The sequence below is a fragment of the Fukomys damarensis genome, unplaced genomic scaffold (genome assembly GCF_012274545.1).
Source record: "Fukomys damarensis isolate Sample0158 unplaced genomic scaffold, DMR_v1.0_HiC HiC_scaffold_20, whole genome shotgun sequence".
Taxonomy (NCBI): domain Eukaryota; kingdom Metazoa; phylum Chordata; class Mammalia; order Rodentia; family Bathyergidae; genus Fukomys; species Fukomys damarensis.
Window position 1 is genome coordinate 5,773,394 of NW_022900932.1, and position 20,960 is coordinate 5,794,353.

General features: G+C 39.0%; 1 protein-coding gene across 1 annotated transcript; it reads right to left on the reverse strand.

The window, feature by feature from the left end:
• Positions 1-897: 897 nt before the first annotated feature.
• Positions 898-19,758, reverse strand: Glo1 (glyoxalase I). Its single transcript, XM_010638856.3, has 6 exons — positions 19,537-19,758; positions 13,367-13,449; positions 10,173-10,313; positions 9,122-9,189; positions 7,932-8,021; positions 898-4,698 (listed from the first exon to the last, which is right to left on the reverse strand). The coding sequence occupies exons 1-6, from the start codon at positions 19,618-19,620 to the stop codon at positions 4,610-4,612; spliced, it is 555 nt and encodes a 184-aa protein (XP_010637158.1). The 5' UTR covers positions 19,621-19,758; the 3' UTR covers positions 898-4,609.
• Between the last annotated feature and the right edge of the window lie 1,202 nt (positions 19,759-20,960).

Consider the following 20,960-nt stretch of genomic DNA (forward strand, 5'->3'; position numbering starts at 1 on the left):
AAGAGAGAAAAAGAACCTGGGCCCTTCTGATGACCCTGTTACTCAAGTTGTATTAACTGAAACTGAACTGTACTTTTTCTGTTATTTACATCTGCTTGGCTTCCTGCCAGAAGCATTCTATCTGATACCATCAGGTCAAAATCTTGTCATTTTGCTTCATTTATATATGTTAGAACTTGCAATAGCATTTCAGTAGCTCTTCAATTCTGTTCAGAACTTACTGAGTCAGACATTTTATTTAATAGCTATTATTAGGGGAAAATAAGATACCACTATTACCTGGTTGAAACTGTTTTAAGCATTTTTACACATATTTACTCATTCCATGTCCTCAGCAATTCCATGAGATAAGAAATGTTATTGTCTTCATTATATAGTGAGGTTTAACTCCAGCCCATTTCAAGAAAGGAAAAAACAGAATTCTCTGGGGCTAGACTGTCCATCATCGTAGCCACCGGTGACCACTGAACACCTGAAATGCAGTATAAACGTGCTGGTGTGCATACCAGATTTGAAAGGCTTTGAGTGAACAAGAATGTGAAATATTTCATTAATGAGTGTTGTACTGATTACCTATTTAAAATATTTTGGATACATGTTAAAACATATGGTGAAAATTTACCTCTTCTTGATGTCTCTATGTGGCTCATGTTGATATTAAGGCCGTGCTACCCAACTGTAGTTCTTACAGTGCAGTACTGGACCAGCAGTAGTAGCTTCACTTAGGGACTAGAAATGCAAATATCTACCGAGTGAGAAGCTCTAAATTAGAAACCTCCTGAATGAGAAACTCAAGTGAGGCCCTGAATCTTAAGACAAGCCCTCCTTGTGGTTCTTTTTTTCTTTGTTTTCGTTTGTTTTGGTACCGGGTATTAAACTGTGGTCCTTGCGTTTGCAAGGCAGGTGGCAGAACCACTGAGCTAAATCCTTGGCCCTTTTTTTATTTTAATAAAAGCTTTATTGGGATATAAGTCACTTGTTTAAAGTCCAGTTTGGTGGATTTTAGCACGTCCGTAGAGTTGTGCAACTATCCAACTGAAAACATTTTCATCACCATGAAGAAATCTCATTCTTTGTCAGTCACCTCTCATTCCCCACACCATCATCTCCAGCCCTAGGTGACAGCTACTCTGCTATCTCTATAGATTTGCCCATTCTAGACAATTCCTAGGAATGGAATCCTGCAACATGCAGTCTTGAGACTGGCTTCTTGAACTAAGCACCATATTTTCCTTTGTGGCCTCCTGATATGCTAAGTTCTGAAAAATTGATGCTTTAGGGCAGAAATGGAAATTAAGCAGTCAGTCGCAGAGTGCATGAAAAACAAAGGGTATAAAAAAAATACCAATCGTAAGATGGAAACAGAACAGAAGGACATAAAATAGCAAAAGGTAAAGGGCTTTTCATGTGAGAAAATAAGCTACCACTTTTGTTCTTCCAAAGTCTAGGAAGGATGACCTAGAGGCCAAATACAAATATACATTCATTATATTTCTGTTTGTGCTGTTATAGCTTTAATCGTTTTAAACTCATTTTATCCAAGATGATAGTTAAAGCCAGGATAGTAGGTGACATTACCAAAGTAGGTAGACTGCAGCAAGAAAAGGCTAGTATTGAGAACATAATATTGGGAGAATCTTACATTCTAGGCATTTTACAAAAGGGTTCATGCTCATTTTCCTCCTTAAATCTAGCCATAACCCTGCGGAAGTAGTATCGCTGTTAACTCAGTGATCATGGTTAAAATTATTAGTGATGTATTAATAGCACATATCCTTTATGTGTGATAGAGCTTTTTACCTGAGGCCTTCATCTTAAAAACCAGTTTCTTGTTTTATCATGACGAAATTTTTTTAAAAAATCCCTATTGAGAATATTTTACAGTGTCTAGCTACAGTAGTATTCCTTAAAACTGCCAATCATCTAAAGCAAGGAAATCTGCAAAACTCACAATCTAGCGGAGTTTAAGGAAACAGAATTCTGAGCTTTGGAAAAGGCTTTTTGGTCCTTAATAAAGACAAGCGAGGAATAAAAGGTTATTTTTTTTCACTGGACATTGTTGGTCTACACACAGCATTCTGAATGGTGGTGATAGGCATCAAAGATCACATTTATTATTGGCTCAAAGACAAAAAATGTTAAAAATTGACTGGTGGGAAAGTTGGAAGGAATCTGAGGTTCTTAAAATTATTGAACCCTCTATCAACCCATTCTAGAATTCAGTGCTTGTTACATTGGCTAAGTTTGTTTTTTCTTACCAACAGCAAGATAAAAGCCTCTTCAGTTATGTTACCAAGGTTTAAGAGTATGCTATGGACTAAATGCATGCCTCCCCTCAGATGCATGCTTAATCTCCAGCGTGGCAGTACTTGGAAATTAAGCCTGGAGCCCTCCTGAATGGGACTGGTGTTCTTGAAAGAGATCAAAGGTCACTTATCTTGGCCATATGAGGACACGGCCAGAGGTTATCTTCTACAAGCTTGGAAGGGGACCTCAACAGACACTGGATTTGCTGTGCCTTGAACTTGGGATTACTCAGCCTCCAAAACTGGAAGAAATAAATTGTGTAAGCCGCCCAGTCTATAGTATTTTTGGTATAGCAGCCTGAACAAAGATAAACCTAACAAGTTCTGCTCAAAATACTGTGAGGGAAACCTCAAGTGATTGCCCTCCAGCCACGGCTCTTAACTCAAAATCAGTATCAGGAGTCCCAACCTCAGCTGTGCTTGCTCCGGGGCTGACATTCTACACTCTGAGCTGGGTAGTACTATCTCAACATGAAAAACAAGAAAACTTCTTGTCCCCTAGTTTGCCCTTTCTTACCACCATTTCTCAAAACAGTTTTATTTGGAAGTGAATTATTCTAATCCCTAGCAAGGCCTGGCCACACAGTGTTTTATCAGTGAATATAGGAATGAATTTAAGGAATGAGGATTATATTTTGGCACGATTTTACTTAGTAAGCAGAGTAGTTTTCTTTCCCTAGCAATAAAGTTTAAATTACTAAATTTATGAATCTAACAGACCTCCTACTTGCTATTTCTAATATTTAACATGTGAAGCTGGTCTTCCTAAGTTCTCATGACTTACCTCTTAGTATCTGGTCTTTTTATTCGCTGTACTTTATCTACCACAATCCTTTACTCCTTACTGTGCCCCTTCTACCTTTCTCATAGTTCTGTAACCATACAAACTACCTGTTTTACAGGCTGGTCCTGGTTCAGATCAAACTTGCAAGCCCTTTCAAATCCTTTCAATATTTTCTAAGGGGAGCCTTTTATAAAAAGAACTTGCTAGGCAGAAGTTCACCAATCAGTCTTATTTAAAATTTATTTCAGTCTGTAAATACTGCTAGTTGCTTAAATTGCTCATGTGAATCCATTTCATCCAAAAAGGAAATGTGAATTGCTTCCAGCAGTTCAAGAACTGGCGTGGCCTGTCCAAAAGTCTTCCTCTAGAATTACAAAACAGCTAAATGTAATTTAGGTGTTTTGGGTGTTTTTGTTCTCTAGGCTGTGAGATCTTCAAACTCACTTTGATTGTTTGAAAGCCACCAAATGTCTGAGCTGCTTTCTGATAATTAGTGGTATTACTAGTGAACATAATTCCTGGCATCACAAAGACTTAGGGTAAAGAAGATTCCTTAAGTAATGGAAGACTTGTGCGGGGTTAAGTGGGTGTCCCTACAGCAGCCTGGTGATAGACTTCCACATTTCTTCCCTCCACGTGGCATACAGGTCCAAGAGCTGAGAGCACCATGCGTGAACACTGCAGGTTTTCACAACAGGGAATTAGTGTGGGCGGGGATAGTGAGGCTTAATTTTGAGGCATATACTAAATGCTAAGATGATGAGATCTTGACTACTTGCATTGCCTTCCATTCATTAAAGTTTTTACATGTCTAGACTGCTTTCTTTTACATAAGATAGAGTATTAAGGGACAAACAGTATGCTACAACCTTGTCTGGTGCCTGAGTATCCAGTGAATACTTTACCACTCCTCTTCCTCCTTCCCAAATAGATAAAATTAATCCTTGAACATAAGAGAAGTATTTCATAAATAAAAAATTAGTTTTCTATCAGTATCCTTGTCAGCCTGATTCTGAACAGTTCTCAAGAGTGCCTTTTCTTTTATAAAAATAAACACTTTATACTGTTTGAAGTACACATGAAGTTTCATTTTTGTTCAGTGTTCTTTACTTTCCATCCTGAAGTTATTTCTGAGGAGCTGAAACCCCAGAAGATATCCATCACACAAAAAAAGGTTAATTTTTTTTTTTTTAAAACATGATTCAAAGGAAGACTTGAAGAGAGGTAATATTTAGGAGCTAAAAGGCAGCAAATGCAGCTTCTAAAGGGAATTGTTCTAATTATCACCTAAAAAGTGAACTTACAAAACTTCATTCAAGGTCATAAAATAAAGCACTACTTTAAAACTAGAAATGAATAGGTGAAAAATACAGCTAAAAAGGGAAAAGGACTTAAGAAGGATTAGAATTGGGACACAGATCCATCAGTCCTGGGTGTTTCTGTTCTCTGTATCTTGAGTCACATTATTCTATTCTTATTTCCATCCTCACTGACATCTCTCAGAAGCATTTTCATAGGACTAAATAACAGTTGCCATTTTGTTAGGATTCAAAATTTCAATCCAGTAGCCATCAGGATCTTGAATAAATGCCAGGCCTTTCATTTTACCTGTAAAATGAAATATTTCATTACTGAAAACAGAAAATAAAAACTTTAAAGAGTATTTATATTCCATTGTAAATTTATATTTTAATGAAATACATTATTTTGGTTACAGTTTTAATTTTTAAAAATGCTATACTGTTAATGTTGCCCAAATGCTTACTTCTCATATTGACTGAAATGTCACCTTCCACACAGAGCTGGAAACTAGCCCTCCTAAAATTAACTGTGGGACCGGCTGCTTCTGTTAGCCAGTACTTGGTAACAGGTATTTGCCTCACCTCCACGATACTGTTTCATGCTACCGGTTCAGCAGTCACAGGAATTAATCTAAACACCATAGCATGTGCCTGTAATCCCAGCTGCATGGGAGGCTGGCAAAGAGAATCTCTTGAGCCAGGAGTTCAAGGTCAGCCTGTACAACACAGCAAGACCCCCTCTCAAAAAAACAAACAAACAAATAAACAAAACAATAACAATAGGAAGGCGCTTGACAGAGCAGGTAGTGTGGTTTACCCAAAACAAACCAAACACTTGGTGCTTGGTCATACAAACCCTTTAAACAGTTGTGTAAAAGCTCTGGGTAAATCTCTAGTAACACACCTACACACAAACACAAAAAATGCACTTTACCTTTCCCTTAGCCTTCAAAAGCCAGGTACAGTGGTGAACACCTGTAATTTTAGCACTGAGGGAGGTTGAGGGGGGAGGATCACAAGTTCCAAGTCCTGCCTGGGCAACTTAGTAGGACCCTGTCTCAAAATAAAAACAAAAGGGGCTGGGAATATAGCTCACAGCTAGAGTACCTCTGGGTTTGGGTTTGATCCCCAGTACCACAAAAACTTTTTTAGAAATCCAGGCTTTTCCCTATGCTAAAAAAATTCCCAATAAAAATGTGTCACCACTGTCTGTTTTCCTTGAAATACAAATTTGATGTGGACCAACTTCCCTCTTCCCTTTGCTTCCAAAAATATCACACAATCTTGACCCTCCACTGATCCCACCAGGCAAACTAAGCCCCACCAATCAGATTCTGCCTCCTAGGAATTCATAACTAGAATGGAGAGGCTAACAGGTCAGAGTTTACCTAAATGCTTATACATGACCTGAGAAATTTATTTTGGGACCCAAATGCCGAATCGATTTGGTTCTTATCTCTGGTTCCAGAGGAACACAAATGAGAAAAGGAGAGAAAAGTGAGAAGCCTTGGGAGTGACACCCGAAGAAAGGCAGGGTGAAGTGGGTATCTATTTTAACCTGGTCTGTGTGAGAGGTGGTAGTGCGGGTGCAGGCCAGGGCATCACGGGATTGTGGGGGGAAAACAATTTGTTTCTTGCTGTCTCAAGTGCCGTGGGCATCAGCACCTGCCTTTGCCCTTGTAAGGCCACGGCATCAGACATCCTCAGGAGTAAGTAAGGGTGGTACAGAAAGCTTGTGAGGAACTGAGAAGAACAGGTGAGGACCATCTGATCTTTCCCATCTCTCTGTCCACACACCCAGGGCCAGTGACTGACAATTTCAGCGCTATCTACTACTTTCTTTTTACTTTTCTTTTCTTTTTTCCTCCCAATACCAGTGATCAAACTCAAGACCTTATACTTGCCAGGCAGGTGAGCTACATCCCTGGCCCTTAAGGTGTCTACTACTAATACTGCTTCCTAAGGGACAAAGGGAAAAGATCTGACCTAAAGCGTTATTCTGTGAGATGTGAAATTTTTCACATTCATTTCCAGGTGTCTAGGGATCTCAGCCCTTGGCTTACTCTGCCTGCCTTTCTGAGCTCATTCAGGTTAAGGACTGGGTTCTGGCCTTCCCCCAGTCACACACATGGGATTAAACAGCTAACAGTTGAAGAAACAGAAACACACACACACACACACAGAGGCCAAAATAATACAAATCTGAAAAGAATAACTATGAGAAACACCCAAATAATGATTATAGAGTTAACTATAAAATGAAATAGTAGAACAATGGACCAAGAATTATTAGAACATATAAAAGGGATAAGCAGTATGAAATGTTACTGATATTAAATAAGAAGAAAATATTAAAGGAACAAGCACAAATTAGGGATGAAAATTATAACAGATTAGGAACACAACAGGTGAGTTAAATGTCAGAACAGGCATAGTTGGGGAAAAAGGAGTCTAAAGAAACATCTTAGCAAGAAGGTAAGGACAAAGAATAACATAAAAGCTTCCAGAGCAAAGCAGAAGATGCTATACATGAATAATATACATAAAAGAACATGAATCAGATTGACAGCAGAGTTCTCAGTACACCTGTGTGCAAAATGACAATGGAGTAGCATTTTCAAGACTCAAGGAAAACAAACCTAGGATTTTTAACAATACTGTCATTCACATATAGGAATGGTACTCAGCATACAAAGACTCAGGAGTTTTGCCTCACAAGCTTCTTGACAAGTTTTATTTGAGGTACTTTATATAGACAGAAAAGTTCAGATTATGGTATAAAAGACATAGAGAAAATGATCAAAATACCTTAACATATTTATCGTTATATTTTTAAAAGCCAATCGTTCTTGGCCTTTTGGTTAAGATCAAGTGTATTTTTAAAAGCCAAGGCCAAAGAAAAAAGAAATGAGTAACACTGGGGTCTGGGTAATAGTAACATGATGTTGGTAGAGGGGAATAAATTATTTTCTCTCTGGAGAGGTGAGCTGGACATTAAGTATTTTAATTAATGCTTCAAACTAAAATTGAAATAATAAAATATAATGTCAGAGCGAGATCTAAATAAAACAATCACAATATATGTAAATCCAACAAAATCCAGATATGTGCTATTTTAAGAGCCATACATAAAACATATATACACAGAAAGCCTGTAAAAGAATGAAAAAGAAAATGCTAATGTACTATTAATAATTGCAATAATTAATATCAGGTAAACAGACTTAAAGCTTAGTTTTGAGTGGCTAGATTTATACCCTGAAACAGTGAAACCAATGGCCAAGGAGAGACTGAAGTAAGGGAGAAAGAGCCGGAGTTTTTGATGGCTCTCCACGCCCTGTGTCTAGTCCTTTGTGAAGCACCCTAGTTGTTCTTTCAGTTTCCTAGGATACCCAGATAGTCTTATAATTTTGCTTCTTTCCTTAAGCAGGTTGAAGCAGACTTCCATGACTAGCAACTAAACAGGTTTAACCAAAGCAGTGCCTTCTCTGGGTGCTTGTAACACTACTTAACTAAGCATGAACACAGTCGTAGACTCACCGTCATCAGGCTTCTTCACAAATTTGACTCCCAGTTCTTCAAATCTCTTACAAGCACCATGTACATCAGGAACAGCAATTCCAATGTGACCTTAGGTGACACCCACCAAAAAACAAAAACAAACAAACAAAAACCACACAGGAAAGGAAGAAATAATTACAACAAGAAGATCACAAGTGGCTTCCAACACATATTGAAAATAGACTTAAAATCTATAGTATACTCAAGAATAAATAGCAGTATAACGGAATAATCAGTTCTGAATTATATGTTATTTAAAATAAATCAATACTGGCTACCAATAGTTCACTCTGTGAAGAATAAACTATGCCAGCTGGGCATAGTGGTATGTGCCTGTAATTCTCAGCACTTTAGGAGGCTGAAGAGGAGGATCAAAAGTTTGATCCTGGGCAAATCAGGGAGATTCTGTCCCCCCCCAAAAAAAAGAAAAGAAAAAAGAAAGAAAGAAAGAAACAGAGATGGGGGAAGGGACACAGGGAGAGGGGAAGAGAAGAGAGGAAGAGAGGAGAGGGGTGGGGAGGGAAAGGAAGGGAGAAAGAAAGAAAAGAAAAAAGAAGGAAGGAAAAGAAAAATGACAGGCTGAGGATGCAGCTTTGGATTCAATCAATGCAAACAAACAACAGCAACAAACAAAACACCAAAGCCAAAATGAAACTATACAGCTGGAGATTTAGTGCAGTGGCACTGCCCCTGCCTCATAAGCGCAAGGTCCTGAGTTTGATCCCAGGCACTAATAAAATAAAGTAAAACTATACCAATGAAAGAGTAATCATTTGTTCATACATAATAGACTTGTTTTTTTGGCACTGACTATATAGCAGCCTACTAAATCCTATAATTCTGTCATCCTGATTTGACAGATTTTAGAACAACACAGAAGTATACACTAGCAGAAACAGGGATTACTATTAATATAGCTGGGTTTTTATTAACTAAAAAAATACTGGAAACATAATACTGAGACTTAAAAGTAAAATCATTATGAGAATAAATATGCTTAGACTGAGATTCTGAAATTATACAATCCTAAGTAAGATTTATGGAAAATAAACCATACTTCTACTACATGGATTATACTTGATAATTAGGCCATGAATGTTCTAGATGTATACCATGAAAAGCACATAAACCCATATACATTTATATTACACACAAACAGGCAAACATACCAAATCCCCGAGGGTCTGAATTACCATTATGGTAACTCTGGGTGTCATCACTTTCAGTGCCCCAGTTGCTACAAAAGAAGGGAAAACATAACTTATAGTTCTGTCCTGTAGAACAGATACTCTGAAAAGAAACCGATGTTTGAAATCTTACCATGTGCATACTCTACTCTACATTCTTGGCTTGACCCCTGCTACTAAAAACAGTAAAATTTTCAACTGCAGAAAGGGCAAGCAGGAAATGTATGACTTAAACTGGATTAAAGCAATAATCTTAGCAGCAACTACCATTTATTGTGCTAAATATAAATACTTCATATTTCATTACACCCTCAAAATAGCTCCATGGGCTAGATTTGAATACTTCCATTTTAAGGATGAGATGACCAACTAGAGGTGATATAATTTGGTCAGGGTCATAGACCCATGTCTAGGCCTCTCTAATTCCAAAACTTTTTTTTTTTTTTTTTTTTTTTTTTTTTTTTGTATTGGGGGTCGAACTCAGGACCTTGTGCTTGTCCGGCGCCACTGAGCTAAGTCCCCAGCCCCCAAAGCTTTGTTTCAAATCAAGGGATACACAAAAAAAATTACACATCTGGAAACAAATGCTTTTTTGGTAGTTGTTATAAAGAGTGCAGAGAAACAATATAATGATATAAAAAGGAATCCAGCCATGGTGACACACACCTGTAATACATCCCAGTACTCTGAGAAACTGAGGCAGGAGGATCACCAGTTTGAGCCTAGCAGGGGCAACTTAACAAGACCCTATTTCAAAACAAAAATATAAAAAAAGGGTTGGAGATACAGCTCAGTGTAAAGATCCTGGGTTCAATCCCCAGTACCATAAAAATTAGATAAAAAGTAAATTTTTAAAAAGGCAATGCTTTTTTCTACATTTTTAAATGTTGAAATTATAAAAATGCCTTAAAATTGCAATGCTAATTACAAAATGGTTTGATGTTTTTTGAAATTATTTAGAAAAAAATAAATATCCAAACCAAAACAAAATGAAAAAAACCTTCATCCAGAATTTACAAAAACTTATACTCACTGTGTCAACTCAAGTGTAGCTTTTCTGGAAAATGCCCATGCTATTTTTTCATTTTTATCTTTGGGGATATCATTTTTATCCTCATAAGCCAAGAAATAGAGTGAAAATTTCATAGTAGGAAAATCTAATTTTTGGAGTAGCCTGAAATTTAAAAAATGACAAGCCAAAATCATTAACAGGAAAAACTGATTCATAATAAGATCAATATAACTTAATATTTAAGTTCTATGAATAAAAGCTATATATATAGTAAAACTGTTTTAACAGGAAAACCAAGAGAAACATTAATGAAAATCTCATTTCAAAATGCCTATTTATCTGTAGATATTAGTAAAAGCAGACTTGTAATTCATCAGTTCTTCAAACTTAATGAAATTCAGCCAAAATTATAGTACTTGTTTATAAACAGAAAAAAGATCTACAACAGGGAATTTCAGTTTTCTAGAACTGTATTTATTATCCTGTTCTTTCAGATATATTCCACTCAGTTCAATACTGTACATGCATTTTTTGAGTTCTTACTATGCCAAAACTTCTAAGAAAGGAAACTGAGGGTAATGGTATGACAGAAGGAAAGATAAGTTAATATCACAGAAGATATAATGTCAAACAGACATATATATATATATCTTTACCAGATATAAAGTGGTAAATGGTATCAAATATCGCAGAAAGGTGAAACAGAATTAACACATTCCTGCTGGCTTGAACCACTGGTGGTACATGTATGACCATCCTATCAGATAGCTGTACCACCAGCAGCACAAAGGGATCGAATCATTGTTATTGGTCTTTTCATAAAATTAATAAAAAGTCTTAAATGGACCAAATCTAGTTACTTAAATTTGAATACTGTCCAAACATAAACATTAATATTCATACCAATACAATAAATGTAATTATTTTATCAAATTAGAGATTTATTTATATTTGTGAATAGCTTATCGATAATTAATTCTCTAAATTTTAACAAGGAAATCTCACAAGTACCCCATTACTGTTGTATAAGTATTTACAACTGTTATATCACAAATTAGCTATGTAATAATTTTTTATACCATTTTAATGTTTTCCTTACAGATGTTTAGCAGACATCTGGTCTCCTAAATCAACACCTTTCTTTGCATTCTTATAATCAAAGACCCCCTAAGAAGCAAGCGTTACAAGCCACTGGATGGGACAGTCGTGCGTGCTACCACTGGGGATTCAAGCCAGCAGAAATGATTGCATTTAAATCAGAGCCTCCTGGCAAGGAGATGCACAAATTATGGGCCTGTTCTGAATGTATTAAGACTAGAAAAGGTCATGAGCTTTAGAAAGGTCCTGTGAGAGCCAAGTCAATACTGGGACCTGGGAGACAGAAGGAGGATGAGTAAAGAGACAGCACCAAGTGAGATTTATCCCTACAGTCGGTGACAGTGGGAGGACTGGTAAGGGAGCAGAGGGAAAGAGACATTCTAGAGGACTTAAGCTTGCTTATGGGTTGAAAGGAGGGTCAGGAAGGAGAGGCTTGATATGAAGAGGGAATGAACCACTAATCCTGAGGTTTTAAAAAATACAACTGAAGGTTTAGCTTATGAAGTTTAAAGAGTTCAGACCTTGTAAGGAATAAGGTAGAATTAGAATGCATAAAATACCATTCTCTTTCAATTAAAGAAGATTAAATGTGCACAGATGACCCTGTTAATAATCAGTAAGAGAAAATAATTAGCTGAGGCTCAGCAAAAGGAAAGTTTCTAGAGCTCCACTTCAAATCTTTTATTTAATTATCATGGCTTACAATTAGGCTTGTCCACTGACATCACAGATCTGATTTACTCCAACATGTTTATAGTAAAGTACCAAACACCCCACACACTCCAATTATGAAAAACTATCTCGGCACCCTACTAAAGTAGATTTTATCAGCCTTACTGACCAATCAGAGGGAATTAAAGCAAATGAACCATTTGCAACTGGTTTTTCTCAGTGGAGAAAATCTTCCAGGCTATTGGTAAGCTGAAAGCTATTTTTCAGGGTTCTTTAAAAACAAGGTGAGCACTGGAGTCTCTCGGACCTGGATTCAAATCCCAGCTCTGCCAAGTGCCAAGTGTAGGCTTTGCGATCAGTAACTATGTCCTTTTAAGCTTTGGTTTTGTGCCTATAAAATGGGGATATTAATTACCTCAAAGGCTTACTGTGGAGACTGAATGAGAAAACGTGAAAAGTGTTTGGAAAAGAGGAGGTGTCCAATACATGTTTTCATTCTGCCCTTTAAATATACCACAAATACTATATATGTAAAACTACTTTTTCTTCAAAGAATCACAAGAAATGGTTGCTAGCAGATATCTTTAGTTTGGAGTAAGGAAACAAAATCATTGCCTTTTGTATTTTTCTGAGCTGGCCAAATATTCTAAACAGACATATACAATATTAGTTAAACTGTTCTCTCAGTGTCAGTGGAGAGTATACAGATAAGAAATGAAAAACAATTTATTCTATACAGACCTATATATTATCAAAAGCAAACCAAAACTTACGTTATTTAGGGAAATGAACCAAGAAAAGTAAAACTGTCAATTGTACTTCAATAAAGATGGAGAAAAAAATATATATAAATGTGTTTCGAAGAATAAGATCAATAGCTGTTTAACAAGAGGACACAGGCTATAAAAAAACAAAATTAGCCAGTTTTAAGTAAACCTATTTCCTTTCTAAGTAACTTGTCCTTACATTTACATTTTCTGATGTAAACAAGAGGCTAGAACAGGTGATAGCACATGCCTATAATCTCAGTACTCTAGGAGGCTGAGTCATGGCAACTTAGATTTAGCAAGAACCTGTCTCAAATAAAAAGTATCAAAAATGGCTGGGTATGTATTTCAATGTGAAAGTCCTCCATTCGATCCTCAGTACTGAAGAAAACAAACAAACAAACAAACCAGCCAAGAAGCTAAAATTGACCAGAATATCAAAAAGGGTTTTAACATTAAAGATTTAGCTGGCAGCTCTCAGGAGACGGGAATGTATTTGAGCCTGGCCAAAATAGAGGAACATACCGTAAGCCCTATCTAGTCAGGACTTCTTGCAGATTCCTGGCCAAAATGAACCTTTGTTACTTTTGAAGCATACTTTAAGTGGGTCTGGCAGCAATCCCTCTTTTTGCAAAGCTACAGATTTAAGTATAAGGGGCTAATATATATTTTACTCACGTCATTCCAAGAACTCTAGTATAAAAATCCAAAGACTTCTTAGGATCCTTAACTCGTAGCATAGTCTGCTGCAACAGAAAATCCTAAAGACAAACAGTATATATTAAATACCTTCAACTTTTGCCACTCCTTCAGCAACATTAACTGTTTTTAAGGACATACAAATAGTCCACCATTATAATACAATAGTGAAGGGGAAAAACAAAACACTGGTACTTACAACCTACAATAAAAACCAGTATGCCTATTACCTACAACCTATGGCTCTCTGTCAGTGTTTTCTGGTTGCAGGCCCCTGTGTGAGGCAGCTCAAAAGCTGCCAAACATGGTGGTTCACCCCTGTAATCTCAGCACTCGGGAGGCTGAGGCAGGAGGATGGAGGCTGAGGCTTCAGGATGGAGTCCAGTCTAGGGTACATAGTGAGTTCAAGGTGCATCCTTAGATAGCTCAGCTGGTAGAGCAGAGGACTGTAGACCTGACAGACATCTGTGGACATAGTGAGTTCAAGGACAGCCTGAACTACATACCAAGATCTTGTCTCAAATACACTCACTCACACACTCACACACACAAAGAACATTAGGAATGATCCTCAACCAGTAGTGGATAAAAAAAAAAATCAGGCTTTCTTTCTCCTTGGTGGGACGGTTCTAAAGCACCTCTACACAGTTCCTCACAGGCTCCTCATCCAGACTGAACTCCAGTTGCCCACAGTGATAATAACAAGTCTGACCACTATAATATCTGTTGAATTAATGTATAAATGCCCTTCTTGAAATATTTACTGGGAGCCATGTAAATTAGCAATGAGTTACTCAAAAGATCCTATTTTTTTTAACTCCTAAAGAACTAAAAGTTAAATTAACATCTCTTAATAGCTTTGGGAAACCCTTCAATTTCCACACCAGGAAACAGAAGTTTTAAATGATAATAGGGTAGAGAATATATAAATTCAGAGTTAGGATAATCATCAGCATTGCTTAGGGGTACAGAATCTCTGTGATGTATTCTTACCTATTAAGTATTAATACTCCTACTCTATAGATGAGAAACCGACATTGAGCACTTAAATGAATTGTCCAATTCTAAATTCAGGCCACAGAAGGTACCTTTAACCACAGGTAGCTTCTAGCTATGAGCCTTAACCTCATCAGTCCTCAACAGGTTTTGTTGTTGTTATTCTTTTGTTTGTTACCAGGGATCAAACTCAGGTTCTTGGACTTGAGAGGCAGACAGCAGAACCACTGAGCTAAATCCCCAGCCCCTTGACAGTTTTACTGTTATACCCATGGACTCGACAAAACAGGCTTGAAAATTCAACCCCTCCTTTTGCAGTTGCAGAGCTACCATTCCCCTGTAACTCACATACTACAAACAAAACGCTTTGTTCATTCTGTATCATTAGGAAATCATATTTTTCTATTTTGCTAATTTTAAAACATTAAATTCTCATTTAAAACTACCTTAGAAACTACTATATCTTAGCCAAGTGTGGTGGAACACAACTGTCACAACACCATTTTGGAACATCGAGGCAGAAGGATTGTGAGTTCAAGGCTACCTGGGGCTAAATAGCAAGGTGAAGCCCAGCCTGCGCTATACAGTGAGACCCTGTCTCAGAACAGAAACAAAAACTACAAACCAAAAACTCTACTGTATCTTCTAATCACATATAAGGCAGCTGGCTCTGAGGTTCCACATTTTCAGAATATTTGAGTTGCTTTTCTCAGCCTAGGCTGCTCTCCTAATGGTCTCATTTTATTGTTTTGGTTGGTTTTTTGTTTTCTGTTTTTCTTGGGTACCGGGGTTCGAACTTGGTTCCTTGGGCTTGTGAGGCAGGTGGCAGAACCACTGAGCTAAATCCCTAGGCCCTGGTCTAAAGTTTTAATAATCATGTGAGAAAGAGAAATGCAGCTCTTGAAAAGTGTGCACTGGCCTAGCACTCAGAGCTATGGTTTGGCCTTGTCCTGTTTAACGTAATCACAAAAACACCTAGAAAGCCACTGTGGGACTGCCATAAATTCAAATTTAAAAAAAATTTTTTTTTTAAATTTTTTTGTAAAGCAACAAGATCACTCCTCCCATGCAATATGCCTGTCTGAGCTCAGACTGAAACAAGCCACACAGAGCACTTCAAAAATGGCAGCCAGCTAATGCAGGTGATTGCCCCTTCCCTGTTGCAGTTGGAATGTTTGCTCAGGGAGGCCAACTCCGGACAAAACCTCTGGGCTCATCAGGCCAGACCATGGCATTTCAAAGGCTCTACTTGGCAGGCCTCACGGGGCTAAGCTGCCCGCTCCACGCTAGGTTTGGTGCTCAGTGTCTACAGGGAGATAAGAACTGAATTTGAAGATATCCTTGATTATTCTACCAAAGGTGCTGCCAGGAAGGCCTTTACTGATGGAACTGAAGTTACTAACCTTAGCACAGGCGGACTGTACTAGTTTACTGAAGTGGGTTCAGTGTATTCACATGAGACTTTAAAAGCATTAAGAGGAAGGTAAAAGAGAGAGATGGCAAAGAAGGCAGAGTACAGATGAGACAGTGGAGAAGCCAGAGAGACGGCACAGGTGGGAGTCTACTCACAGCTGCTAGCTTGAGATGATATAAGGAGTTAAAGGCAGACTTCTGCCATCACTTTCCCCATACTTAAAGCCAGTGAGACAGCTGGGACCTCAGTCCTACAATTCAAAGGATTTGAATGCAGGCAATAACCTGAATCTAGAAGCAGATTCTTCTCTATAGCCACTAGGAAGGAATACAGCCCCTTCTATACGTAGATTTTAAACCAGTGGGACCCATATCATACTTCTAACCTACAGAGCAGTACGAGATAGTATAGCTGCGTCCAAGATTATTGGTCATTTCTTCAGTATCATGGGGCCTTTTGTTTCTCATGTACAGGGAGAGGAAAATTAACCACACAAATATGAGAGGAATTTTTTATGAGAGGCGGTATAGTTCAAATGTTGGCTCTACAAGCGTGTCCTTGAGTTAATCATTAATTTCCTTGAATCTCAGTTTCCACACTTTTATTTTTTTAATTTTCCCTCTTGGTACTGGGGATTGAATTCTGGACCTTGTGCTTGCCAGGCAGGCAGTGGCACCACTAAGCTACATCCCCACACTTTTATTTATTTATGTATTTATTATCCCCACACTTTTATTTATTTATGTATTTATTTTGGTACCAGGGATAGAACACAGGTCCTTGCGCTTCCCAGGCAGGTGGCTGAACCACTGAGCTAAATCCCTGGCCCCACACTTTTAAACTAAGGATAATCTAGAGTTCCTAGCTCCTAAGCTTGAGTTGAAATGTAAATGGAATAATGTATGAACGTGCTTAGCATAATGTGTGGCCTACAGCAAGCAACTTTGCTTATTATTTGGCTTGCTGTTATTAATACAAAATACACTGAGTTTCCACTGCTATTACTTTTGACTATTGAATCTGCATTCCCCAGCCCATACCTTTAACCTCAGTGCCAAACTTAACCTCTCCAACACTTACTTCCACTTGGATCAGAATATCAAACTCAACACAGTCCAAACTTTTTTCCTGTATTCCCAAGAGGGAATGCCTCAACCACCCCTCGTTTGCCCAAGTCAAGCATGTGACCTCTCTTTTAAGTTGTGCAAGTGAGCTAATTTGTCCGAGAAATGAAGAGAAAAATAATATGCCCTCCCCTCATCTCTCACCACATATTACAGTCTCAGTGGATTCGCTGTAGGGCTCTACTTAAGCACACTAGTATCTCTGTGCATTTACATACACAGTACTATGATTCTCTGTACTAGAACAGTCAGCCACCCATCTGGCCCTTGTCCTTCTTCCTTCTTTTCCCTATTCCTTATTCTTCCCACCCCTCTCTGCCAGGCTAGCTCCTCCTCATTTGACAAAACTCAACTCAACAGTCACCAACACTGAAAGTTTTCTTGGACACCATTCCCTACCACTCTGATGGGACAGGGGCTTGCTCCATTAAACAATAACAATAATAATGATAAAAGCTATCGGGGGGGGCAAAAAATAATAAAAGCTATCTATCTATCTCCTTGTGTTCTCCCAAGATCCCTGCTAAGATCACTGCACCAATGAAGTGAGGATCCAAATGCAGGTCTTCAGACTCCATTATGCTCAGTGCTTAGACCGTCCTTGGACACTACCTTCAAAAACTTCTTACCTCCTTTGTGTACCCAGAGTACTTTATAATCTCAACAGTTCATTAATCCCAGGTCCACCTTATTTACAGTTGGTGCATGTTTGGTGAAGGAACCTTTATCCCAGTACCCTCCCAAAATTCCTACCATGATTTTTGCATACATACAGAGGGTCAGCTAATCAATCAATTCACTGAAAAAAAGTTTTTTTCCAACTCATGGCAAAGTCCAAAATTACTGCTTGAATCAGTACTCAAAAGCAGACAGGGTGGAGACTGGATGTATGGGCTCCCCACTGGGCAAGACACCCAACACCTCTATGTCTAAATCTCCTTGTTTGGAAAACGGAGATAATCATAAAACTGCTCTGAAGGCCAACTTAAGTAATGTACTTAAAACACCAAGTCAGGGCCTGGCACCCTTAGTAATGTACCAGTTAATATTATGTATTCCATTTTAAGTCTCCACATAGTACCAACAAGGGTCAAAAATTACTGATCTCAAAAAATTTATTTTAAATCATCAAGAGAAACTTAAATAATGTTGAATGTAAATTACGATGCAAGGAAATCTACCTACAATTTCAGCACTCTGGGAGGCTGAGGTAAAAGGATATCAAGTTTGAGTACAGACAAGCAAGGCATCAAAACTCTACCTGAAAATTTTTAAAAAGTAGCTGGGGCTGGGGCTCAGAGTGAAGGATCTTGGTTCAATCTCCAGTACCGACATAGGGGGGTAAAGCCACACAAGGAAGTATATTTAATGTATTTTTAAATGTCCCCCTGATTGAACGCAAGGCCAAGCTATTACCCCAACCCCTGTAATCTCTTCAAATAGCCCAGTACACAAAATCCGCAGTTATCTGGGAAATTTTCACGGAACGATTCTGTTTATAGTATATAAAATAACTACTCATATAAAAGTGAGAAGAGTGCTACAAAGCTACAAAATGCTACAAAATCCTGGATCATTCTCCACTACCTACTATATAAAATCTAACTTTCTTGGATGTGACATTCAAGATTCTCTTCATGACTTGGCTCCAACTTACCACGCTAGCTAGCATATCTTTTCCTCACTCAGGGACTAACATTGTTCCTAAACTAAGTGTTTAGCAGGTGCCTGTCAAAGGCTTTAGCAATTAGATGTCAGACGCTGCCCTGAAGGCAGAGAACAAGCAGAAATCAAAGTTACTGACCATCTCTCTGCCTCTTTTTGATAGAGGTTTGCATGAAGTCCAAAGCCAATCTTCAGGGAATTCACGCAAAGACACAGTTATGCACTGATGGCTACACAGGAATAAACTGATCATGACGCAGCAAAACTCCCGTCTCCTTCTGACAAGGCAGCCAGAGCCACACCTGAGTTACACTGACTCAATACAGTTGTACCAAGCAAGTGAAAGCCTGCCTATCAACAGGTCATTCCTCTTTCTGACTCACAACTATTAACACGACACAGTTGGAAAGGGACCTCCTAAGATACCCTTCAGGTCTGAGCTCCACGGCGTGTCACCTAGGGGTCACCAGCACGCTCCACCAAGACCGAAGTGTGGTTGTAAATAACAGGCAAAGCCAAGCAAGGGGGCGATCCCGGTACTGTAGAGGAGCTGAGCTGTTAGGGCCACCAGGAGAACTGGTCGCGGCTAGGAGGGCCCAGCATAATCAGGGACTTTTCAACCTAAGAGTGCGAGTTCTGAAACTGTTCTTGTCGGCCAAGGCGATCGAGTACCAACCAAGGGGTCTGGCCTGGCTTCCAGACACCTCCTAAAATAAAACAAGTGAATATAAATTGGGCCACAATCTTTTTGAAACAACATGAAGAACATTCTTCACAAGTCCGGATGGGTGCCTCCATTATCCTCTCCAATCCACTCCAGTCCGCCCAACGCCGGCCGGCCTGCAGCGATGGCCGGACAGAGTTTGAACCCCGCCCCGCCGGCCCAGCCGAAGCTGAGCCCCAGGATCTGATCCCTCCGGAGGCCACGCGGGTGGACGCTCCGTGCCCACCTTGGTGCTGGGGTCTGCGTCCGAGCAGCAACTGAGTGCTACCTCGTCAGTGAGGCCGCCAGACGCAGGCTGAGATTCGGCCATGGCCACAGCGAATTATTAGCGACGTTGGAACGCGGGACAGAGCTGTACCCACTCACTGCACGCTCCCCTATTCTGTTCCCACCCGAGACACCGCGATGGAGCCGCGGGGAGGGCCGCACCTGACTTCAAGCCAATCGCTGTGCGGAGAGCAGCTGGCTCGCTGATGATTGGGTCCCTCTGAATCAGCGCCTATAACTAAAAACTACAATTCCCAAGGTGCCTTGCGCATAATGGAGCCCTCCCCCTTTAAAAAAAATCTGTCCACTGAAAAGGGAGGTTTCTCCGTTGCTCAATGACTTAAATTTCTTTCTGCCTGACTGTTAAAATTCAGTAATACCCATACCTCAGGATGTCAATATGTGAAAAAGGGGGAATCTGATGGAAAGTCGGGAGTTAACTTTTTAAATTGTAAAAGATCCACAGCTTGTTTTCTCCGTTTAAGAAGTCCAGAATAAGTTTTTAAAAGCCCTCTGGGTTAGTAGAACTAGGTTCAAGTTTTGCTTCCACTCTATATTAGATCAAGTATCTTGGAATAATTACTGATTCCCTTTGAGCCTTCATACAATATTTGGTGAGAAATAAAATTGAAGTCACTGTTTTGTAACTGGCGCTGCAAAGAGAAAGTTTAAAAATTAGATTTTTTTTTCCTTCTAGAGATAAACAACTCCAAATTTCTTCAAACTGAGCGCATAGCTCATAAGTGCCTCCCCTCCTCAGCCCAAAACAAGTGACTGAATATGCAGATACCACCAGCACCAAGAAAGGGAAACTGGTACCCTTTCCACAAGAAAGAGGAGAATGGGTCAAAGATGCTAGAAGTGATAAAGCAAGTGTGGAGATCTACATCGTCTATCTGTGCCTTACACACTTTTTCTTACTATAAAAGGCCATTTGCCCATGGTGAGATGGTGATTTGAGGCAAATGGCCTTTTTCTATCTCCTGGGAGCTAACTTTGAATAAGTCCTTTTTTTCCTTTTCACAAAAATACATGGCCTCCTTTGATTTGGCCAGTGGCGAGCATATGTTGTTGTTTTTTGTTTTTTCAGTGCTGGGGATTGAACTCAGGACCTTGCACTTGTCACGCAGGCACAGAGCCACTGAGCCAAATCCTCAGCCTGTGAGCATATGAACCTAAGTGACCTTGATTATGTGGGAGCTCAAAATATGCCATCTCAAATATATAGTAACTAAGAATGACAGGGATGGTGATATAGAACAGTAAATGGAAAATTTGGTAGACAGTTCTAAAATGACCTAGTGATTGCCCACCTGCTGGTACCCAGGCTTTTGTGTAATCCACTCTACTAGGGTATTATGTTAGTCAGCTTTCCTGTTGCTG

Bases quoted from the DNA above. Each gene is read 5' to 3' on its own strand.
- Glo1 (XM_010638856.3), bottom strand. From the start codon at position 19,620: ATGGCCGAATCTCAGCCTGCGTCTGGCGGCCTCACTGACGAGGTAGCA. The intron at 13,450-19,536 runs GTGGGCACGGAG...GTTTGTCTTTAG, and splicing joins ACGCAGACCCCAGCACCAAG to GATTTTCTGTTGCAGCAGAC. The intron at 9,190-10,172 runs GTGAGTATAAGT...CTTCTTTTGTAG, and splicing joins GCTACACTTGAGTTGACACA to CAACTGGGGCACTGAAAGTG.